At 44.2% G+C, this 18,969-nt stretch overlaps 1 protein-coding gene across 1 annotated transcript; it reads left to right on the plus strand.

The window, feature by feature from the left end:
• The first annotated feature begins 184 nt into the window (after positions 1-184).
• Positions 185-17,775, plus strand: DESI1 (desumoylating isopeptidase 1). Its single transcript, XM_056340387.1, has 6 exons — positions 185-537; positions 10,720-10,741; positions 11,693-11,762; positions 12,409-12,518; positions 13,285-13,407; positions 14,616-17,775. Exons 1-6 carry the CDS (start codon positions 447-449, stop codon positions 14,707-14,709), a joined length of 510 nt encoding a protein of 169 aa, XP_056196362.1. The 5' UTR covers positions 185-446; the 3' UTR covers positions 14,710-17,775.
• Positions 17,776-18,969: the final 1,194 nt, after the last annotated feature.

Genomic DNA, 18,969 nt, shown 5'->3' on the forward strand with positions numbered 1-18,969 from the left:
CCCCTCCCGCGGGAAGCCACGCCTCTCCTCGGCGAGGATTGGTTGCGGCGAGGAAAAGAAGGCGGGAGCTCTCCCCGCCTTGCGTGTGGCTCCGGTTCGCAAGCCGGAAGAGGCACCGAGCTTCAGCCAATGGCAGGGGGGCTCCCCGTCCCCGCCCGCCGCCTCTAGCTCCGCCCTTAAGGCCCCAGGCCGGAATCGCCGCGCTGCATAACGGCGCAGTGACAGAGCAGCCGGGCCGGTCGGCGACTGTTGCGCATGCGCGGAGCCAGCGTCGCCCCTTCTGTTCCGCCTGTCACCTCACGGCTGGTGCCGCCGCACCCGGGAGCGGCGGCGGGACCGGCACCGGGGCCGCTCTTTCCCCTTCTCCTCCGCTTCCCGGCGCCCGGCCGGGCGGCGGGTGTCTGTCAGGGCTCCGGGTGCCGTCCGGCGGCCGTGCCCGCACCCCTATGGAGGAGCCGCTGGCCCTGCACCCTGTGAAGCTCTATGTCTACGACCTGTCCAAGGGCATGGCCCGGCGCCTCAGCCCCCTCATGCTGGGTAAGAGCACGCCGGGGACACCGGCACCGCCCCGCCTCCGCGCGGGGCCCGGCCCGGCCCTCCCGCCGCCGCCTCCTCCGGGGACCCGTGTGCCCCCGCCACTGCCCAGCCTCGCCGCGCTGCGCCGGGGAACGGCGCGGAAATGGGCCCCGGGGGTGGCTTTTCCCCGCCCGGTGCGGCGCTCCCGAGGGAGCGGCCCGCCGGGGAAGGGCTCCCTGAGGGCGCGGGCAGCGCTCGGCGGCTGCGGGCACCGGGCTGCGGCGGCGGCGTGCGGGTCCGTGCGGGCCTGGCCCGCGGCCCGGTGCGTGGGGACGACGTGGGGCTTCCTTAGCCGCAGCTTCCCGGCCTCCCTTGTCAGTCAGGTGGCTCCAGGTGAACGGGATCCATACAGCCTCCTCCCGTTCTTTGCCGCTTCGTTGGCATCGTTTACTGAAGGCTAATTAAAAGTATTACTTAGCCCCTGAAGCGACGGAAAGCACAGTTCCTGGCGCCCTGGCTGCTTGATGCCCTGGCAGGAAGGCTGAGCTGGAGAAGGCCGCCTGCTGCTGACAGGGTTGTGGAGTTCAAGGGGCTCCATGTTGTGGTGAGGCTGCGCTGAGGCCCAGGTCGGCGCAGGTTGTGGTGTGTGAGTGGCCACCTTCTCGCTCCAGGGGATCTGTGAAGTTTGTTGTGTCTTATCAAAGATGTGTGTGCGTCCAACAGAACCTCGGACCAGGGGTGTAAAGGAACCTTAGCTTTTGCTTGAAGTTTTGGGAGAATGGATTAGGAACGTGAGGAGAGAGTGGTTTATGCCAGTTACGTGCAGGCCAGCAGTCCGTGTGAAAAGAGACTTCTCAACAGGCTCGGTGACTGAACAGATTGCTTCATGTCATCTTGTTTTACAGTTTGTTGGCATTCGCTTTGCTCATCTGTCCCACAAGGAGTTGCTGTGCTTTCCTGAGAGCTTAAAATGAAGGTCCAAATAATTCTTAGCATGAGGTTTCATACACATCAATTATAGGCTTGCCAAGTTTAGAAGAAAATATTCCAAAGATTGTATGTGATGTGCTCTGTTAGCCAGCCAGCCAGCAACACCAACTTTGAGTGTGTTTCCTGCACTGGATAACCTCAAAAACTTTGTGTGTGGTCAGAGTTGCTTCTGTTGTAGCCCTCAGGGAAGTAACTTTTCATCTGTTTGTAGCAGTCATGTTTTACCTTATGCTAAGAGTTATAAACCTTTGCATATGGATTACATGTGTACATGATTTTCCCTGTGTTTGAGGAGAGCAGATTTTAACCAGTTTTATTTCAAAGTGTTGGTCCGAGCAAAGACTTGTACAGAAACAGGTTGTCACTATGTGTATCTTTATGCCAGTCTTCACATAGATCAAGGCTTTTTAGCTCTCCTTACCCACAAAGTTAATCTTGGGTCCTTGTAGCTTTCTGAATTTGCACATAAAAACACTTAGTGAATGACTTCGGTTTTAGTGCTTTTTATGCTATCCAAACAACAACTTAAAAACTTTGTGCATGTGATATGATTTGGTGCTGAATTTCTAGGAGTCCAAGTAATGGAAGGAAAAACTTAAAAATCTGAACCCATCTCTTGGTAGTGTGGGAAATGTTGCTTGCTAGTACTGCCTGGTAACTAGCTGAGTTCAGACGTGTTCATGGAACAGGGCCAACTAGGCCTGTGTGGTCACAGTGACAATGCAGACTGCAGAATATTTGGGATTATGTGGGTCCGGTGACTGGATTGTCCATAAAACAAATAATTGTTTGTTCCTTTTTTCCTTCAAGTCTCTTCTGTGTGATTAGTCAGCTCTGTCATACCTCCAGATTATTTTAGAAACATCCCTGAGAGCAAAGTGATGGAGAGAATACTCCTCTTCCCTCATGTACACACCTTTTCTTTCTTGAAGAACAAAGAAAAGTGTTGCTACTTCTCTGTACATCAGCTTTCAGGTGGTCAATAGCTATTTTTCTTTTTTTTTTTTTTTTGTCAGTGATGTTTATAAACCGTATGCCACCAGGGAAAGTCACAGAAATTGAAGAGGAAAGGATTTCTTAGATGACTAAACATTTGTCATTTCTACTTACCGTATTCTTTCATAGACACCAAGTTTGATTGAAACAATGCTTTTGCTTTGAGTGATAATTCTCTAACATCACCTGTATTGGAAGCACATGTGTTCTAGAAAGAAGAAACAAATATGTTAGTTGATTGTGCTAAAATCTATTCCTAGCATGCTCAAAAATAAGCTCAGATCACCCTGCCAGAGAGGGATGAATCCCTTCGTATGGGTCTGACCATGCAAGAGCATCACCACATGGTGTCTTCAGTGGTGCTAATAGGATCCAGAGGCATTAAGGGTTATGTCAGTATGGCATTCAAGGATCAGCTCTCACTACTAAATGTTATCCCACCTTTTTCATTATCGGTTCTCCATCATCATAGAATGGTGAACCTGGAAGGCAGAGCTATACAGCACTGTTCATAGCAGGCCTTAGAGTGACTTAGTCATGCCACATAGGCCCATCTTCACTTTTCTTGGCAAGTTTACTCTTTTTCTACTCAGCCTGCTTTTGTTGTTCTTACTTTCCTGTGAGTTTCCTGTAACTTTTCAATTAATATTTCTATTCTAAAGTATATGTGACCAAATATTGTGATTCAATTGGCTTTGATATCAGAAGTGGTGTGTTTAATTTTTGTGTGCTGTTGCTCTATATGCATCTTCTCTACAGGTAATGTTCTCCCTCTCCCCTGTTCTCAGTTTATGAGACTACAATTTGTCCAACTACACGATCTAATAACAAATGTTAACCTGAATGCTGTGAGATTTCTGTTTTCAAGACAGAAAACAATCCACCTGATTCTGTGGAGGGTGGGGAGGAAAACAGAATAGTTCAGCTTGCAGTGCTGATTTTGAAGTAGATGTCCAAAGGCAGAGAAATCTTTTAAGGAAGGTTAAAATCCTGTTGCATCATGGGCTTAAAGAAAGATGTCTCGGAGCTCTCAAAGTTCTTCTGTCCTGTAACTGAGGTTATTGCTTATGTGACTCACAGAATGGACAGGCGCTTCATTTACCACATCAGCTTTGGCTCAGTGTAGTATAAATGAATGGTGAGTTGACTAGGAGTATGTGTCAGTTGAAATTTTTAAGTGGTGCGTTCAGCTGTAGGGACTTAACAGCCCAGAAAGCATCAGAGCAAAAGGTAACTGCTAAAAGGAGGTACCACCTTCTTTGTTCCTTTTTTCCCAGACCCAGCTCATTACTGTGCCTCTCCTCCACTCACTCTGAAGAGTTTTGAATTGCTCCAGTGTGAGATTCCATCAGCTTTGCTCCAGAGCATTTGCTAGGGATTTCATGAAAATCAAGTGCATTACCTTTCCCCAATCCAGCCTACTTCTTGGTCTTTCTAGGCACCTCAAGGAGAAGGGAACTGAAGCAGACTTCTCCCTCTCCGTTAGTTTTTTTGCTTGTTGTGCACCCTGGGTAGCATATAGGAGGAAGTGCTTGACTAATTAAGATATTTTTCAATTCAAAAAGGGCAGGAATCTTGATAATTAGCCTAAGGAAATTACAACAATGTGCAAAGCAATGCACTGCTAGAAATACCACACTGGTTGACTGAATTGTATTGCTTCCATTTCCACAGGAGACCAGTTTGTTACTTTTTTGTGGTGTTTTACGGTCTTCTGGGCCTGACATATCCATTGCAGAGCATAGATATATTGTTAAAAATACTAAGCTGCTTATTCTTTCTTTACAGCTCAGGAACAGGTGTTGTTCTTGTGCTGAGGGATGGATTCCCTGAGTTCTGAATGGGGTAAACTAAGTACCCGCCTCCTTATATAGTTCCTTCATGTCTCAGAAATTTTCTTCCTTTCAGTCTAATAATTTGGATTAATATACAAACACCACTTTCACTTGATATTTAAAATGCACAGGAATAAACTACATCGCATGGCCCTCAAGATTAACAAATTAACTGTGTCAGTGAAATAGATTGGCGAGCATCTAATCTTCCTTCTGCTTGGCCTTCCAGATAAATCCAAGCATGGAAGTAATCCTGTTTGATTGTATTCCAGAATTGTATGGGATTGCTTGCATCTTTCAAAATACCCTCATATCCTAACAATGATAGTCTCCTGAATCAGTTGTACAACAAACAAATCTCACTACTTCATTCTCCACATTCCTGTGACTAAGCTGAGGGTCCTGCAATTGTTTACTGCATTTGAACATTGTATTTTTCTCATAGGTTTTTAGCTCATGTAAGCAGTGTGAAAATATTTGAGCTATGAATGTTTTAAAGAAAAATAACAGCAAATAAAAAAACTTGTTTGCTTGCCAGGTGATACTCTGCCTCGTTCAAACAATTTGTATCTTAGAGATGCTTAAGCACACAGATCTATGCTGAATTGGCATCTTCTCCTGAGTTCTAGTGAGTATTTTCAGAACAGATCCATATAAGTACCCCTCAGCAAGTGGGGGTGGCGGGGGTGGAAGACTGAAAGATCGAAAGATCACCTGATCTGTATGTGACCAGGTTTCCAAAGACTGACAAGCCATCACCCTAAACTCACAGATATATCACAGTAACTTTCACACCCATGTTCATGGTCTGGGACAAACACAAGGTAGCTTGCTTTGCATTAGGTCATGGTGGAAGCAGACAAATTAAGCTGAATAGCCTCATGCTTCAGGCTGAGCTTGCACACAGGCAATTACGGTGGGACAGCTGATGCCTGGTAACTTGACCATGGGCGCTAATTGTTGTATGATTAAGTGTGTACATCTAAATTGGCAACACCCTCTCTTGTTCAACAGCACTCTATCCCTTGGAATATTAAAACTCTTTAGGCATCTTGCTGTTTCTCTGTTTCGCCTGGATGGACAGTAGATTCCCAAAAGAGCATCGTTCCACCAGCATGTTCCTGCTTTGCGTTCTATGCATGTGCATCATCTGGGTTATCTTTGCCGTAGGTATTGAGTAAAGGGTAATGCTTACAATTTAAAGGCTTTTGCAGCTCAAATGGAAATGACTGGGGAATTAGACTTTTCTATATAATAGACAGCCTCAGATTATGAGTAAATGTGTTGGGTTTGGTGGCAGTACCAGTGTATAGGCCTGTCCACATTGCAGCATGCCATGGGAGTTTGGAGTGTTGCGGTAAGGAGTGGAAAAGCATGAAATATGGTGATGTCAGTCAGTATCCCAGATGGTATTTGCAATCCCTTCTTCTAGACCACTCAATTGACTACAGGATATAAACTCTATTGCACTGTAGGATTATTTGGGGAGGCTCCCTGGCAAACTTGACCCTCTATTTTTTTAAGCTGGACAGTGCTGCCAGAGGCAGCTTTATTGAAAAGCGTCACTGCAAGGCCTGGATACAATTTGTGCCATAGCACCACTACAGCAATACTGTGTTCATGCTGTCACTTGGGCAGCTGGCTGTGGAAACAGAGCAGTGCTGATCCTTGCTTGATCATACTGTTGGGACTGGTGTGTGTATCAGGCCTTCAGAAGCTGCGAGCAACATATTTTGTATATAGTGGACAATGTCCAACAGAAGGCAAGATGTAACTCCTTAGTGCAGGCTGCCCCAGTTGCTTTATGTGAGCTTGTTCAGGAGTGGCAGTGATTGTGGGCTGTCACCTGTTCTGTGCAATGTCTGAGTTTGAGAGAAGGTCACGAAGAGTCATATAGGAGGAACACCAACAGAGGCAAAACTTCAGCAGGAAGATGGTGTCCATGAAGGTCTATACAGAACCTCTTAGATGATGCAACAGATAACAACACTGAGATTCTTGCTGAGCAGCAGGAAAGGGAAGCTGCCCACGTTCCTCAAAAGCTGGTGGCCATTGACTTACTCCTCTGTCAGTCAGTTCGGAGTTGAGATGACAACAGCCAGCTGTGCAGCATGGGAAACAGCAGCAGCATACCAAAAGTTCTTGGTCTTATATGTCTCTGGGTGATGCATATGTGGCCAATAATGGCAGGTTTCTTAGGCATGGGATTCCCCAGCAGTGTTGTCATTGGAGAGGCTCACACTGCTTCTAACCAAGCACAGTCCACCAGTGGCAGAAGGGGATTTTATTTTGTCTGCAGCAGGCTGGAGAGCTACCACGGATGCCTTACTGTCATCAGTGCTGCAGATCTGGCATGTGTTTTCCACAATGCCAGCCTGGTTAATGTTTTATAGGGGCCAAGCAAAAACAGCAGGTCAGCAGCCCTGTTAAGATCATCAAACCAGTGCTTGGCACAAACTGACCTAGCTGAGCAGCCTCAGACAGACCTGCGTTGTGAAGATAGGCAGCTCCACTTGGCAAGAGATGTTCTGTTACTGCCCTGGCAGTTACTGCCTGTTGTTTGCTACAGAATTCATGTGTAGCAGCCAGAGAGGAGTCCCCCAGGATTGGACTGCAGTCTAATGCAAAGTCCCTTTCCTGAATTTTGTTTAGGTTTTTTTCATACAGAGAACTGCATTGGTGGAAAGGGACCTCTGGAGGTCCTGCTCAAGGTAGATCCAGCGAGAGCAGATTCTTCAGGGCCCTGGGCAGCTGAGTTCTGAGTATCTCCAAGGTTGCAAAGCCCATACGCTTTCTGGACCCCTGCTCCAGTGTTTGATCACCTTCATGGTAACTTTTTTTTCTCTCCTCTTACTGGATTGGGGATTTCCCATTTTCCAGCTAGCACCTGTCACCTTCCACTGTGCACCTCTGAGTAGAACAAGGCTCCTTTTCCTTCCATACCCTAACGGGTAGTTGTAGACAGTGATAAAGACTCTTGGCCTTCTCTTCTTGAGGCTGAGCAGATCAGTTCTCTCAGACACTCTTCACTACAGCAAGTGCTCCAGCTCAGTATGTCAGTGTCTTTTGCACTAGGGGATCCAAAAGTGGACACAGCACCCCAGACGTGGTCTCAAAAGCGTTGAATAGGGGAGAGTCACCTCTCTTTAGCTGCTGGCTGCAATCATGCTAGAGCAGCCCAACGTGTAGTAGCCTTTGCTGCAATGATCTTTTCAAGTAGGTGTTGTAATTGCATAAGCAGGTTCCTGGCAGCACCTGTGACATTGTCAGCACCTGCTCTAACTTTCACCTGCATGCAGAATCTAGGTGCAAAGTGGCAACTTTGTGGAAAGCCTTTCATCATTGTTTGCGGGAAATGTGTGTGAAAGTGAATATTAAGATGTTTGGGTTTTTTTCCATTTAGGATGCAAAAGGGCAGATACAATTCTGGTATATGCTGCCTTTTGAAATGGTTTGTTTCTCTGCCCTGAGGGATAAAGTTCAAGTTTCTAGTGGAAAACAGCGATTTAATGTGAACAAATGGGTAATAACTTATTAACAGATATGTGGAACACTAACTGTGCAAAGTGAAGAGGTAGAGCCTATTGCAGGCCCCCTGCTAGAGTTGGGGCAGTGCACTGTACCTTACCTGGCGTGTTGCTGATGGGCTTGCAGTGTCATTGGTTTCTAGCAGCTCCAGAGCGCAAGGCAGAAGCTCCGATGGGAAAGGTGTGGAACAAGGGCCAGAGGATTGAGGTGTGCAACAGGATGGGACACATTAAAGGAGCAGCAAATGCTCCTGGGATGTTGCAACACACCGCTCCACTTCTCTCATCATTGCTACTATCTTTTGGCCTTCATCCTACTCCATGCCTACGTTTCTGTGCAACGAGTTGACAGTGAATATGCTTGCTGTCTGGCTGTGATCCATAGTAGTGACAGATCAATCCACCTACTTCAAAACTGTGTGCGCTCACTTCAACTGATGTCTCTATTGTCACAACAGCCTTTTTCCTGCCTCCAGTCTTATACAGCCCCTGTCTGAAGCAGGTATCTATCTCTGCCTGTTTTGCTTCAGTCTCGAGCAGAAAAAATATGGTAGTGATTGTTTATTCCTTACTTGGATACATAAACATCTTTTTCCCAGAATTCTTGAAGGATTATTCTCGTCAGTTTTGTTCCTCTTTTTACCCAATCCTGATGATGTCAGAAAGTTGGTTTTGACCAAGAGAAAGAACTCGTGAACAGCTATGGCTTCTTCACAGCAGCATATTGACTCCTGGCACTCACAGGCCAAAACAGCCTTGACAGAGGAGGAGGGGATAAATACCCCAAGACCCTCTGCCTATAGAAAGGGAATGGTGATGCCTCTGCCTCCCTGTAGGCCATTGATACTGTGGCACTGATCTAAGTAAGGACAATCAAAGAAAGTCTTCCCACAGGACAAGTGGAACTGAGACAATGTACCCCATCACTGCTACTGCACCAGGTATCTTAGAAGAAGTTGGAAATCAGCAGAAGAATGACCCCTAAAGTTTCAGCAGAGAAGCCAGCATCCTGGAGGCTGAGGGATGAAATACTGCTCCATCAAACTACTGTTTAGCTTTAGGCCACTGATGACATTAACTGGGGCCCAGTATGTAATGTTCTGCATGCTCTGTGGGAATTGTGGGGGAAGAGCAGGGGAATGCAATTGAGCTGAGCTGCATTTTTGCCAAACATTTTCTTAATGAGTGGAATGAATTACTGTTATACTGAGTATCTGATTTCAGCCTTTGAAAAACAGTCACAGTGCAGTTTCAGCACCATAAGCTGTGGGAATTCAAGCAGAGTGGCTGGTGGAATAGTTGCTAGGGAGAGGCAAGGCTGACAGTGTGATGAGGGATGCAACCAAATCCTGAGGTAAAGTCAGTTAAGGGAGTGGCCCTTAAGATAGCTAGGAAAAGCCTGAATGTCACAAGCATTTGAATAAAACATTTTAAAAAAAAAAAAAGACCATGGCTCTGAGGCTGTGTTTAAAGAAGGAGGATAATATCTAGGCATAATGGCCAGGGTTTAGGAATCAAGATCAGTGGCTACCTTTGGGAGGCCTGAGGCTGGTGTGATGCAAGCAGATGATGTCCAAACCAGAGCAAAGCTATTGGGCAAAAATTAATCCATTAGTGCTTTCTGAACAAATTTTTACTAGAACGGTGCCTTTCATGCTCAGGTGTCTTCTTTTTATCATGTTTGCAGTGGTCTTTCATACAGCTCTGGGAAACCTGCAGATGACTTTAGCAGATCATCACATCACATTCTGGTATCCAAAAGTTGAACAGTAACAACAAAACATCTTGGAAGAGGTGCTACTTGGATATAAAGGATAGTGGTGTGGGAAGTGGTCTGTTGGGGGAGAGCGCTTATATGTGGAGGGTGACTAAAAGGATCAGGAGCCTGCTGCAAGCAGAAGCTATGGCAGAGGAGCACTTGGTCTGCTGCATGGGTTCAGGAGAATACCAAATGTTGGTATGCGCAAAGTTTTTCTGTTCTAAATCCACTTTTCTGGGTGTTATGCACCTTGTTTGGCAAAATGAAGTTGTAGTGTATCTGTCATAGCGTGCTGTCGCTGTCTACAAGTTTACAAAGAGGGACCAAGCCTTTAGGTTATGACAGATAAAATAATTGAGCCTAGAACCCTTTGAAGAGAGGTCTGGTCTTGAGATCCTACCATGAACACGGAGGTTTAGGTTTCCCACTTCTGGGGAACTGGAAACACGTTTCAGAAAAGACTTTCTCTAAGGCACAGTGATGCTATCAGTTTAGTGGTGCCTGAAGCAAGGCTTTGCTGCTGTGTTCTACAAAACACAGTTTTATAACTTGCATAAATTTCAACACTGTACTTCTCTCCCCCAACTCCCACTTAAGCTTAATTTTTAAGGGCAGAGGAGGGAGGAAAAGGAGGAAACCATTGAATAGATTATAGAGACTATCACCACAGATCATGTATTCAAGTCAGATCTCTCATCAGTTACTGAAAAAGAAAACGGAATACTCTGTGCTGGCTAGCTGCCTGCAGTTATGAAATCAGTGTAAAATTCAGCTCTTCTGGAACTGACTGAAGACTCTAATTTTAGGAAGAGGGTTTTTTTTCTTGGTCTGTAGACAAAAGCCCAAGGAACATAAGCACTGGCATAGGTTGGCATTGCCACCTCTACATGCAGGAGGAAAAAAGTACAGCAGTAAAATGGATGGAGTAGTTAATTTGAAAGAATGACATTCTGTTTCTTTAGAAGCAGCTCTGGGATAAAATCTTTGGTATTACTGTCATGGTGAAATAATAAGCATGGTTCCTAAGTAACTGACAGAAAGTAGGCTGAAATCTGGAAAATACATTGCTAATAACTCTTCTTTTCTCTGCATACAGGGAAACAACTGGATGGCATCTGGTAAGTGACTAGATTTAAATTGCATAATGTGTGTTAAACACTTTGTGCTATGGGAAGTATTTTCAATATGAGCTTATATATAATAGTTCAGATCTTAAGAACATTTTGGTGCTGAAGAGAAACCAAGGCAATTTTTGTTCCTGACTACAGATTGACAGTAAGGTGATGTACAGTCAGGTGCTGGTTAAACTTTTCCATTCAATGCTCAGTGGACCCCATGAAAAAAGTGTTGGTAGTAGCAGTTGCGTTTTAGTGCACTTGTATACTTTTTCAAGGGTAGGATGTCCTTGTCCCAAGCACTTGGTCTTCTAATTGCAGTCATGGCTAAATGTAAAAGAATAGGTGCAAGGAAGGTATTACAGAATCAGGCCTTCTGGCATATAAGAACAGTGGCTACATTTGGTTACAAAACAGCCCCCAATTTGCTATAATTCATATTAAGAGGATTTTTTTTAAAAAAAAGGGTAAAAAAAAAAACCAACCCAACCCACCTTGTCAATCCATTTTCTTCTCTATTGAATTGATCCATCTCCAGTGATTGTCTGGCCCTCTCAGTCAGTGTCTCTCAGACATGTGCTTCTGTCAATGTGGTAGCAGGACTAGCTCCATCTCTCCACCTCTGTGACTTTACCCTCAGCCTGTTAGCTGAAAGAGGCTGCTGGAGATCTTCTGCTGTTGTGAAAGTCCCTCTTGTCATATCTTCCTTCATGCTTGGGCACCTAACTAAGCCTGTTCATTCCCAATTGCTTACAGAGTTACAGTAGGCTTGATAATCATTGCTTCCATATCCATTCATGTCCCAGCAGATCCTGTTCCTATTCACAGAAACGTGTTGGCCTTTTCTTTCAGTTATTCACTTCACAATGTTCTTGAGCACCTAAATTTACCAGTGATTTATGTGCTATGTTAAATATTTCCTTTGTTTCACCTGGATTTTGTCCTCTGTGGCAGGCACACCTCCATAATAGTCCACAAGGATGAATTCTTCTATGGCAGCGGAGGAATCTCCAGCTGTGCACCTGTAAGTTAAACTTATTTTTCTGATAATTTTGTGTTATGGTAACTTGATCAGAATTGCTTGTGTCACTGTCTTCTAGAAAAGCTGCAAAAGGCATCTGAATTCAGCCAGATGTGGCTGCTTGCCATCGTTGCCTGGGGCATCTGGGGAAAAGGACAGTGGATTTAAGCCCAACTAAATACAGGTTGGGAGTTGCTTCTGTTGATAGAGTCTTATCTGTCCAAGGTGCCTTCTGCAGCTGCGTTGCCAGAGTGACACCTTGTCTAATTCTGTATCATTAGGCTTTCCATGCAGACTTGGCAACTCAAGGCATCCTTTTTAAGATTAAAAAAGTCATGATGCTTTGTCAACAGAACCTTTCTATTCTTGGGGAGGCAAAACTGATGGGCCATTCTTCTGCAGCAGAATTTTGCCATAGCTTGGAACTTCTAGCACAAAGAGCCAAGTATACAAGCTGAAATGTGGGTTCTATGTTACTTCTCATTCTCAAGTGCAGAACAGGGGAGGCCAGTGGGGCTTTTTGCTTGACAAACATACGAAAAGTTCCTCCTTTTGCGCCTGGACAAGCCACAATAGCTCTATTCAGTAGTCTTCCAAATGAATTCAGTCTGTTCATTTAACATTGTCTCTTGGCTGTTAATTTTTACAGGGAGGGACACTTCTTGGCCCTCCAGACTCAGTTGTTGACCTGGGAAACACTGAAGTCACAGAAGAAATTTTTCTGGAATATCTTTCCTCTTTGGGGGAATCGATGTTTCGGTAAGTGGCAGCTTGTACTGTAATAAAAAAAGCCATGAGGGGAAAGGATGCAGAATAAAGGAAGGTGTTATAAAACCAATCCTGCTTACGAAGCTTTGTCTGCTTACTGTATTATTTGGTGCTCTCCAAATGTAAGACTGGAACTGATGCATTGGTATACAAGGAGCCACCAGCTAGGCCTCCCTCTGATGTGCTAGTCTTGAGCTAGGCTGGGAAAGCATTCTGCCAGGAAGTCTTTAATGTTGTTTTTCCTAAAATGGCCTGAAATGCCTTTCAGAGAATCACCAGGGAAAATGAAGGCATTATATGAAATATTGCAGTAAATAGTGCTTTGCCCCACAAGTCACAGGTGAAGCGTTGTAATAAAGCTGCCAACCTTCAGATGAGTAAAAGCAAGATACTGACTGTTAAAGAGTCTAGGCTACTTCACGCAAGGACAGGAAACAGCATTTAGTGTTCTGGCTATACGTCAACATCAATAATTCCTGTGATTTCTTGTTATTCCTTCTGTGGTTTTAATTGAAGAAACCTGACCTCACTTATCCTCCAAAAAAGCATTGTATAAAGTCAGTGATGCAGAGAGATGTCATTTTCCACTCCGATTCGGTTGAATTTGAAGGTGAATTGCTGTCTGTATTTTGCCTTGGAATTCTTTGTAAGGAAAAGTGTAAGGAGATGTTCCTCATTAGGGGTCTAAGTTTTTCTGCTTGTTAAATTTATTGCTGAGTCTGTCTTTTTATGTTTCAATTCCTTTCCTGTGGTACAGAGGAGAGTCTTACAACCTCTTTGAACATAACTGCAACACCTTCAGTAATGAAGTGGCACAGTTCCTGACAGGAAGAAAAATCCCTTCCTATATCACTGACCTTCCAGCTGAAGTTCTTGCCACGTGAGTATGCATGCTGCTCCTCTCTATAGCATATTGCTTCATGCTAAAGCTTCAACATTTGACAGAGCCTGCAGTACCAGTTTCTGCTGGCTCTGTCAGAGCTAGCATAAGATTAAGGATAGGGTGCTATTTGCTTTACTTCAACAGTTACAACACTGTGTAACAAGTGCTGACTGGCACTGGTATTACTAAGAAAACAAGAGAAGGCTGTTCTTCTGCCTTTAACTTAAACTAGTTACTTTGTGTTGGTGTCTTACATGTGACCAGACAAGCGTAGAAAGTTTCAGAAAATGGTGCAAGTTTTCTTGTCTTGGGAAGCCAGTATCTGTTAAAGGTCCCTTCTCTTAATCTAAGCACCGTAGTTGCAGTGAAGGTGTCAGCTTTGCTTGTGAAGAGGCGGGGGAGATGTAATTTTAAAATTAACTCTGCAGTTTTAAAGTTAGGATATAAAAAGAGAACATGAAAAAGAGGAAAGAATTCCTGCTTGGTAGTTCAGCTCAACTCTTTTTGTTTGGTTGGATTTTGGTTTTGGGGGGTTTTAACTCTCAGTTAACGAGGATCCCAGTGGATCTTGAGTTCCATCATTTAGGTCTTACTTCTCATAATAGTGGTATACCCACCTTATTTGTGAGACGAGTATCTTCTACCCTGGGCTCTTACTGCTTCAGATATCTCAAAATCAGATAAAGTCTGTAACAGAGTGAGTCATATTGAAAGATAGACCAGGTGCTACAGATTGCAACAGAAATCATTCTGTGAGTGTTGAACCATTCTCTCATAAGGGAAGTAGAGGCTATTCTTTTAGCAGTCTTTAATATTGGTGTGGTGCTTAATGGAGCATTGCAGTTGCATAACAGGGATTTCATTCGCACGCTTAAGTAGAATGAATTACTAAAAGCTGGTTTCAGACACAGTATTACCACATTAGCAGTCTGGGCATGTTAGGTCTCAGAACTAGCTTATATAAAATCATGTTTAAGATTCTTAGTTATTGAACAGTAAACTCTCTTTAATAGGTTAAATTTGTTTGCTTTAGTTTTTAGTGGAAGTCTGGTCTTCAAATTTGGTTCTGCAGTGTTGGTTTGATTGCAGTCTAGGAAGTGAGTGCACTTCAGTAGTAAATGGGGAAAGTTGTTCATCAAGTAAGCTATTTGGGAAGTTGTCCATCAAGTAAACTGTTTGAGATGTTTATTTCTTTACCTTTTCAGACCTTTTGGACAAGCTTTAAGGCCCCTCCTGGACTCCATCCAGATCCAGCCACCCGGAGGAAATACCTTCAGCAGACATAATGGACAGAGCTAACAGGAGTGACAGAGTGTGCCCAGTCTCACAAGGCCTCTTCCTTTTTAAACATGAATCTACCAGATTTCTATTTTATAACTTCCCATCAGAATTAACTCTACAGAAGTTACAAGTTTTAAAATTTCTAGGGAGAGGATTTATCAGGGTGCATGTATGACAATGCTACCAAAAAGATTGCCATAATTTCTAATAGTATTATACTAATTTATAAAGGCTGTCTTGCCTGAGTAGGCTGACACTTTCTAAGTAACTCCTGTGCTGGTAAGTGAGAATTCATTCCGTGAGTGTTCAAGGGCCCATTACACAATTTGGAGAAAATAAGGGGATGTCCTAGCCATCCCTTGCAGCCTGGCGTCTTTCTCCTGTCACTGCCTATATTATGGAGCTATTTGCTGAAGTCTGTAGCAAAAAGACAAAGGAGGTATTGGTAGCCTAGGAAGTGAAGGTGTCCCAGGATTAGTCTTCTGCATATTTCATTGACATTATGTTATTTGCTCAGGGGAAAAGCTGAACTCATCTGACTAGAATATTTGCAGCAGCACAGCTGTGTGGGAAAGGTGGTCAAGCTGAACAGTGTGTCAGTGTCACACTGAGAAGCTGAAACTTTCAATAGGACTAGCCATGTGTGGGGAGGGAGGCTGGAACTGAAGGCTACCAGAGCCTCATAATGTTAGGCCCAAGAGTTATAGGAAAGAACCAACTGAAAGGACAGAATCTCATGGGCAGAAATGGTAGAAACCAATTTCAGGTGAAAGTAAAATGAAGTGAAATGTTTCCTTTTCTTGCAGGTAAGTCTATCAGCAGATAGACAGAACCCTGTTAACTATTTACCTTTGCATAAGAGCTGGTTTGGTTTTTTTCTTACCAAGCCTGAGTTACAGTACAGGAAGGCAGGAATAAAATGGCAACTGCACGATGATGTAAGGCGGACCAATTCTGCCTTTGATATTTAGTTGCAGACGCTGTAGGAGTTCCAGCTTGCTTTGATAGTGCTGTCCTTTCCAAAGCAGTCAAGCCCAACACAGAGAGGGCTCTGCTTAAGTGTAAGAGAAATAAGTGGTAGGTCTTCCCAAATGTAAAGAAAAGGAGGAAGAGTAAAATTAAGCTTTTCTATGGAAGAATTGAGTTTACTGGGATACATGCAGAAGCAGTCCTGTCCTTAGACTGACATTAGATTGTATCAATACTGCATCTTCTAGTTTAAGATTCTTACAGCTTTGCAATTATTTGCGGTGGAAAAAGATCAGGGTAATGAAAGAATAGGCACACACTGATTTATTTTCATGCATGTATATACATTATTGTCCTGAACAATTTTGTAGCAGTTATATTTAGGAAGGAACACAAGAAAGACATCGGACAAACCCCAGAATACTGCTGATGCCCTATAAATGGGGATTGCACATCCCAGATGCTGCTGAAAAAGCATCTATGCAAACGTGTATAGCCCTTTGTCCAGTGCTTTGTTGTGAAAAGTATTGCTGCAAGTTCAGTCCTGTATCTCAAATTTCTTGCACTGGAAACTTCCTGCATACCTAAGGGAGATGTCTTTTCTCTGCTGGGCTCTTTCTCCTAGAATAATATAGTTTGGTAAGTTTCTCGTGCTGTTACTCAGTGTGGGCTGTAATGGTTCATATTTTTGAGGGGATGGAATGGAGGAAAACTAAAGTTTAGTCGCTCTGACAGATCCTCTTGCCCTGCACCTTGTGGAGTCACTGCACTAGTGGAAATAGGGTACCGTCGGTTCATTCTGCAGGTTTGTGTTTACCTACCCTCAGTGCACAGCAGTGGCCCTTGCAGACTAGATTTTTTTTATTTTCCTTGTCATTCTCTGCTTGTGTCATCAACTTCTCCTTAAGCATTTTGTTTGATGGACTGGACTTGGAAGCAACTGTAGCAGTTAGTACAGATCAGTTTATACAAAAGCTTTCAATCTTTCCCTATCAAAATGTCCTGTTTGCAGAAGACATTCTATAACAAATCTTTTATGAATGCCTTTTGGTGCTTCTAGAGGAGGGATTGGCTAAGTGTTTGTTTTCTGCTAAGCCATAGCTTAGTTGTCCTGTTTAGTATGTATATCCTCTCCAGTCTTTTCCCATACCTATTCTGTGAAGAGTAACCGGTCTTTTGTCTTAATACACATGACTGTGCCACAAAATACTGTAGCATGTTAGGGATCTTGGCGCTTCCTCAACTGAACAGGTATACTCAAGCTGATACAGCGCAGTCCAACATCTAGGTATGCTAGTTTGGTACCTACAGGCAGCACAGCTGTGGTTGCTTGTCTTTCAGCAAGCTATCAGTTCGGGCACAGCTGCCTGTGGTGGAAGCACCGGTGCCACAGATTCTGCCCCATACTCTTGCACAATGAAGATATCCTCTGTATGTCCACCACTTTAAGGTCCTGAGCCTGGTTTCTGCTGGGCTGCCTACTTCAGGACTTTTTACATCCTCTCAGGAGGCAGGAAGGAAAAGGAAGATACTCACCCCATGCATTTTGTAATCTGCCTTTTCCCATCCGGAGCAGCCCCTTTACAGAGATAATGCTGCTGCTTCGAGGTCACTGAGTGAAATTTCACTTGGCCATATATGGTTTGCAATAGCCAAGGACCTCCTAGAGGGTCTCCTGGCCTGGGATCTACTCTGTGTTTCATGGTAAAAAAGCTGTAGGAGGGAATCCTGTTTGCTTGGTCTTACTGGATAACCACCTCTGTACCCTGTAGGCCTCTTAGGAAACCCATTTTCTCCAAAGATGGTTATATGTAAATTGCAGGACTGTGCCCCCAACATTCCACCCAGCTGTATGTACTCATAGGAATATAAACTAGACTGAGAAGTGTATGTAAATGTATATAGGTGACAAACTTCAGCCAACTGATTGACAAGAGGGCAGGGAAATGGAACTCCTGAAAGGGAACAAAACCCTTTTGCCCACACTTACTATTCTGTCTTGTATTGCTGGGGTTCCCCCATGCCATTTTAAAAATGTTAATAATGTCTTTAGGCAGAAAGTGATGTTTTGATTTGTGGGGGGGTTTTCTATTACAATAAAAAGAAATACAGCAAGTTTTCCTGTCTGAATGTTTGTATCCACACAGCTGCCAGTGAATGCAGCTGACTTCCAGCTGCAGTGGTCCCAGCTGGAAAGTGCAAGATGAGAAACTGTCCAGGCAGTTTGTGCCAGGTACTGCTACTGGAAGTAGTGGCGGCTACTGCCCTTTGCTAGAACTGGTCGCAGGCACTTTTCTTACTTAAATTGAGAAAATTTTCCTTCTGTAAGCAGTGTGTATTTTATCAAGACTGCGCTCCTGGGGCTTGACGCAGCTTGGATGAGGTGAATGAAGGGTGGACGCTGAGTGTTCTGTCAGCACAGGTTTTGTGCAGCCCTTGCTCATCTCAGTGTGCAAGAATTAAATGTCTAACATCTGCTGTTGAAGAAGAGGCCAAATAGAGCTTAAACATAGCAAAAGGCTCTAATCTTTTCCTGATTTCTACTTTCTACTACTTTCAAAAGGAAAAAAAAGCAGCTTTTAGGAATGCAGGCATGAAGTCTACTTCTATGGAGCTGCAGAGGGGATGTTTGTGAGGATTATGTAGCACTGCCCATCATGCCTTGGCCGGTGGGCAGTTAAGGAGCAGGGTGTATTACCTGGCTCTGGGGAGGAAATTAATTCTGCTTGGTTCACCCTTCTGAACGCTTGTCGGTGCCTTTCAAATAAAACCACAGAGTTTGCTGTTTGTATAACAGCAAACAATCTGTATCAATGTAATACAGGAGGGGCTTTAACAGAGATTCATGATTGTGGTTATTTTGGGCCATGTTAATCAGTTACGGTGCTGGTTTGCTATGAAGTGCCCGTAGTAGCCCTATATAATATACCTGGGAATGCCTATAAAAGGAAAATCTTTAATGGCAGCCTGGCCAGAGTGTAAGCCAGTGCTCACAGCCGCTTGCCTTCTAAACATCAAACAAATATTTGCCCTTGCGGCTAATAACAGAGGTTTTATTCATGATGACAGCTGCAGCCTATCTGAACAGCAATCAAGGAAATGTATCAAGAGTGGTTTAAGTGCAAAGTATTAAATAACTGAAACAGCTGCAGCAGCCCTGTTCTCAGAGCTAACCCAGATGAAGGAACAAGCTGTGCACTTCACCAAAAGGCAGACTCATACTCTTGGGGGAACCGTAACGGCACAGATCCTCACTGGCTGATACCAGATGGCAGTCAGGGTCCTGGGAGAGGTGTTTCGCCTTGAATA

The sequence above is a fragment of the Falco biarmicus genome, chromosome 5 (assembly GCF_023638135.1).
Source record: "Falco biarmicus isolate bFalBia1 chromosome 5, bFalBia1.pri, whole genome shotgun sequence".
Taxonomy (NCBI): domain Eukaryota; kingdom Metazoa; phylum Chordata; class Aves; order Falconiformes; family Falconidae; genus Falco; species Falco biarmicus.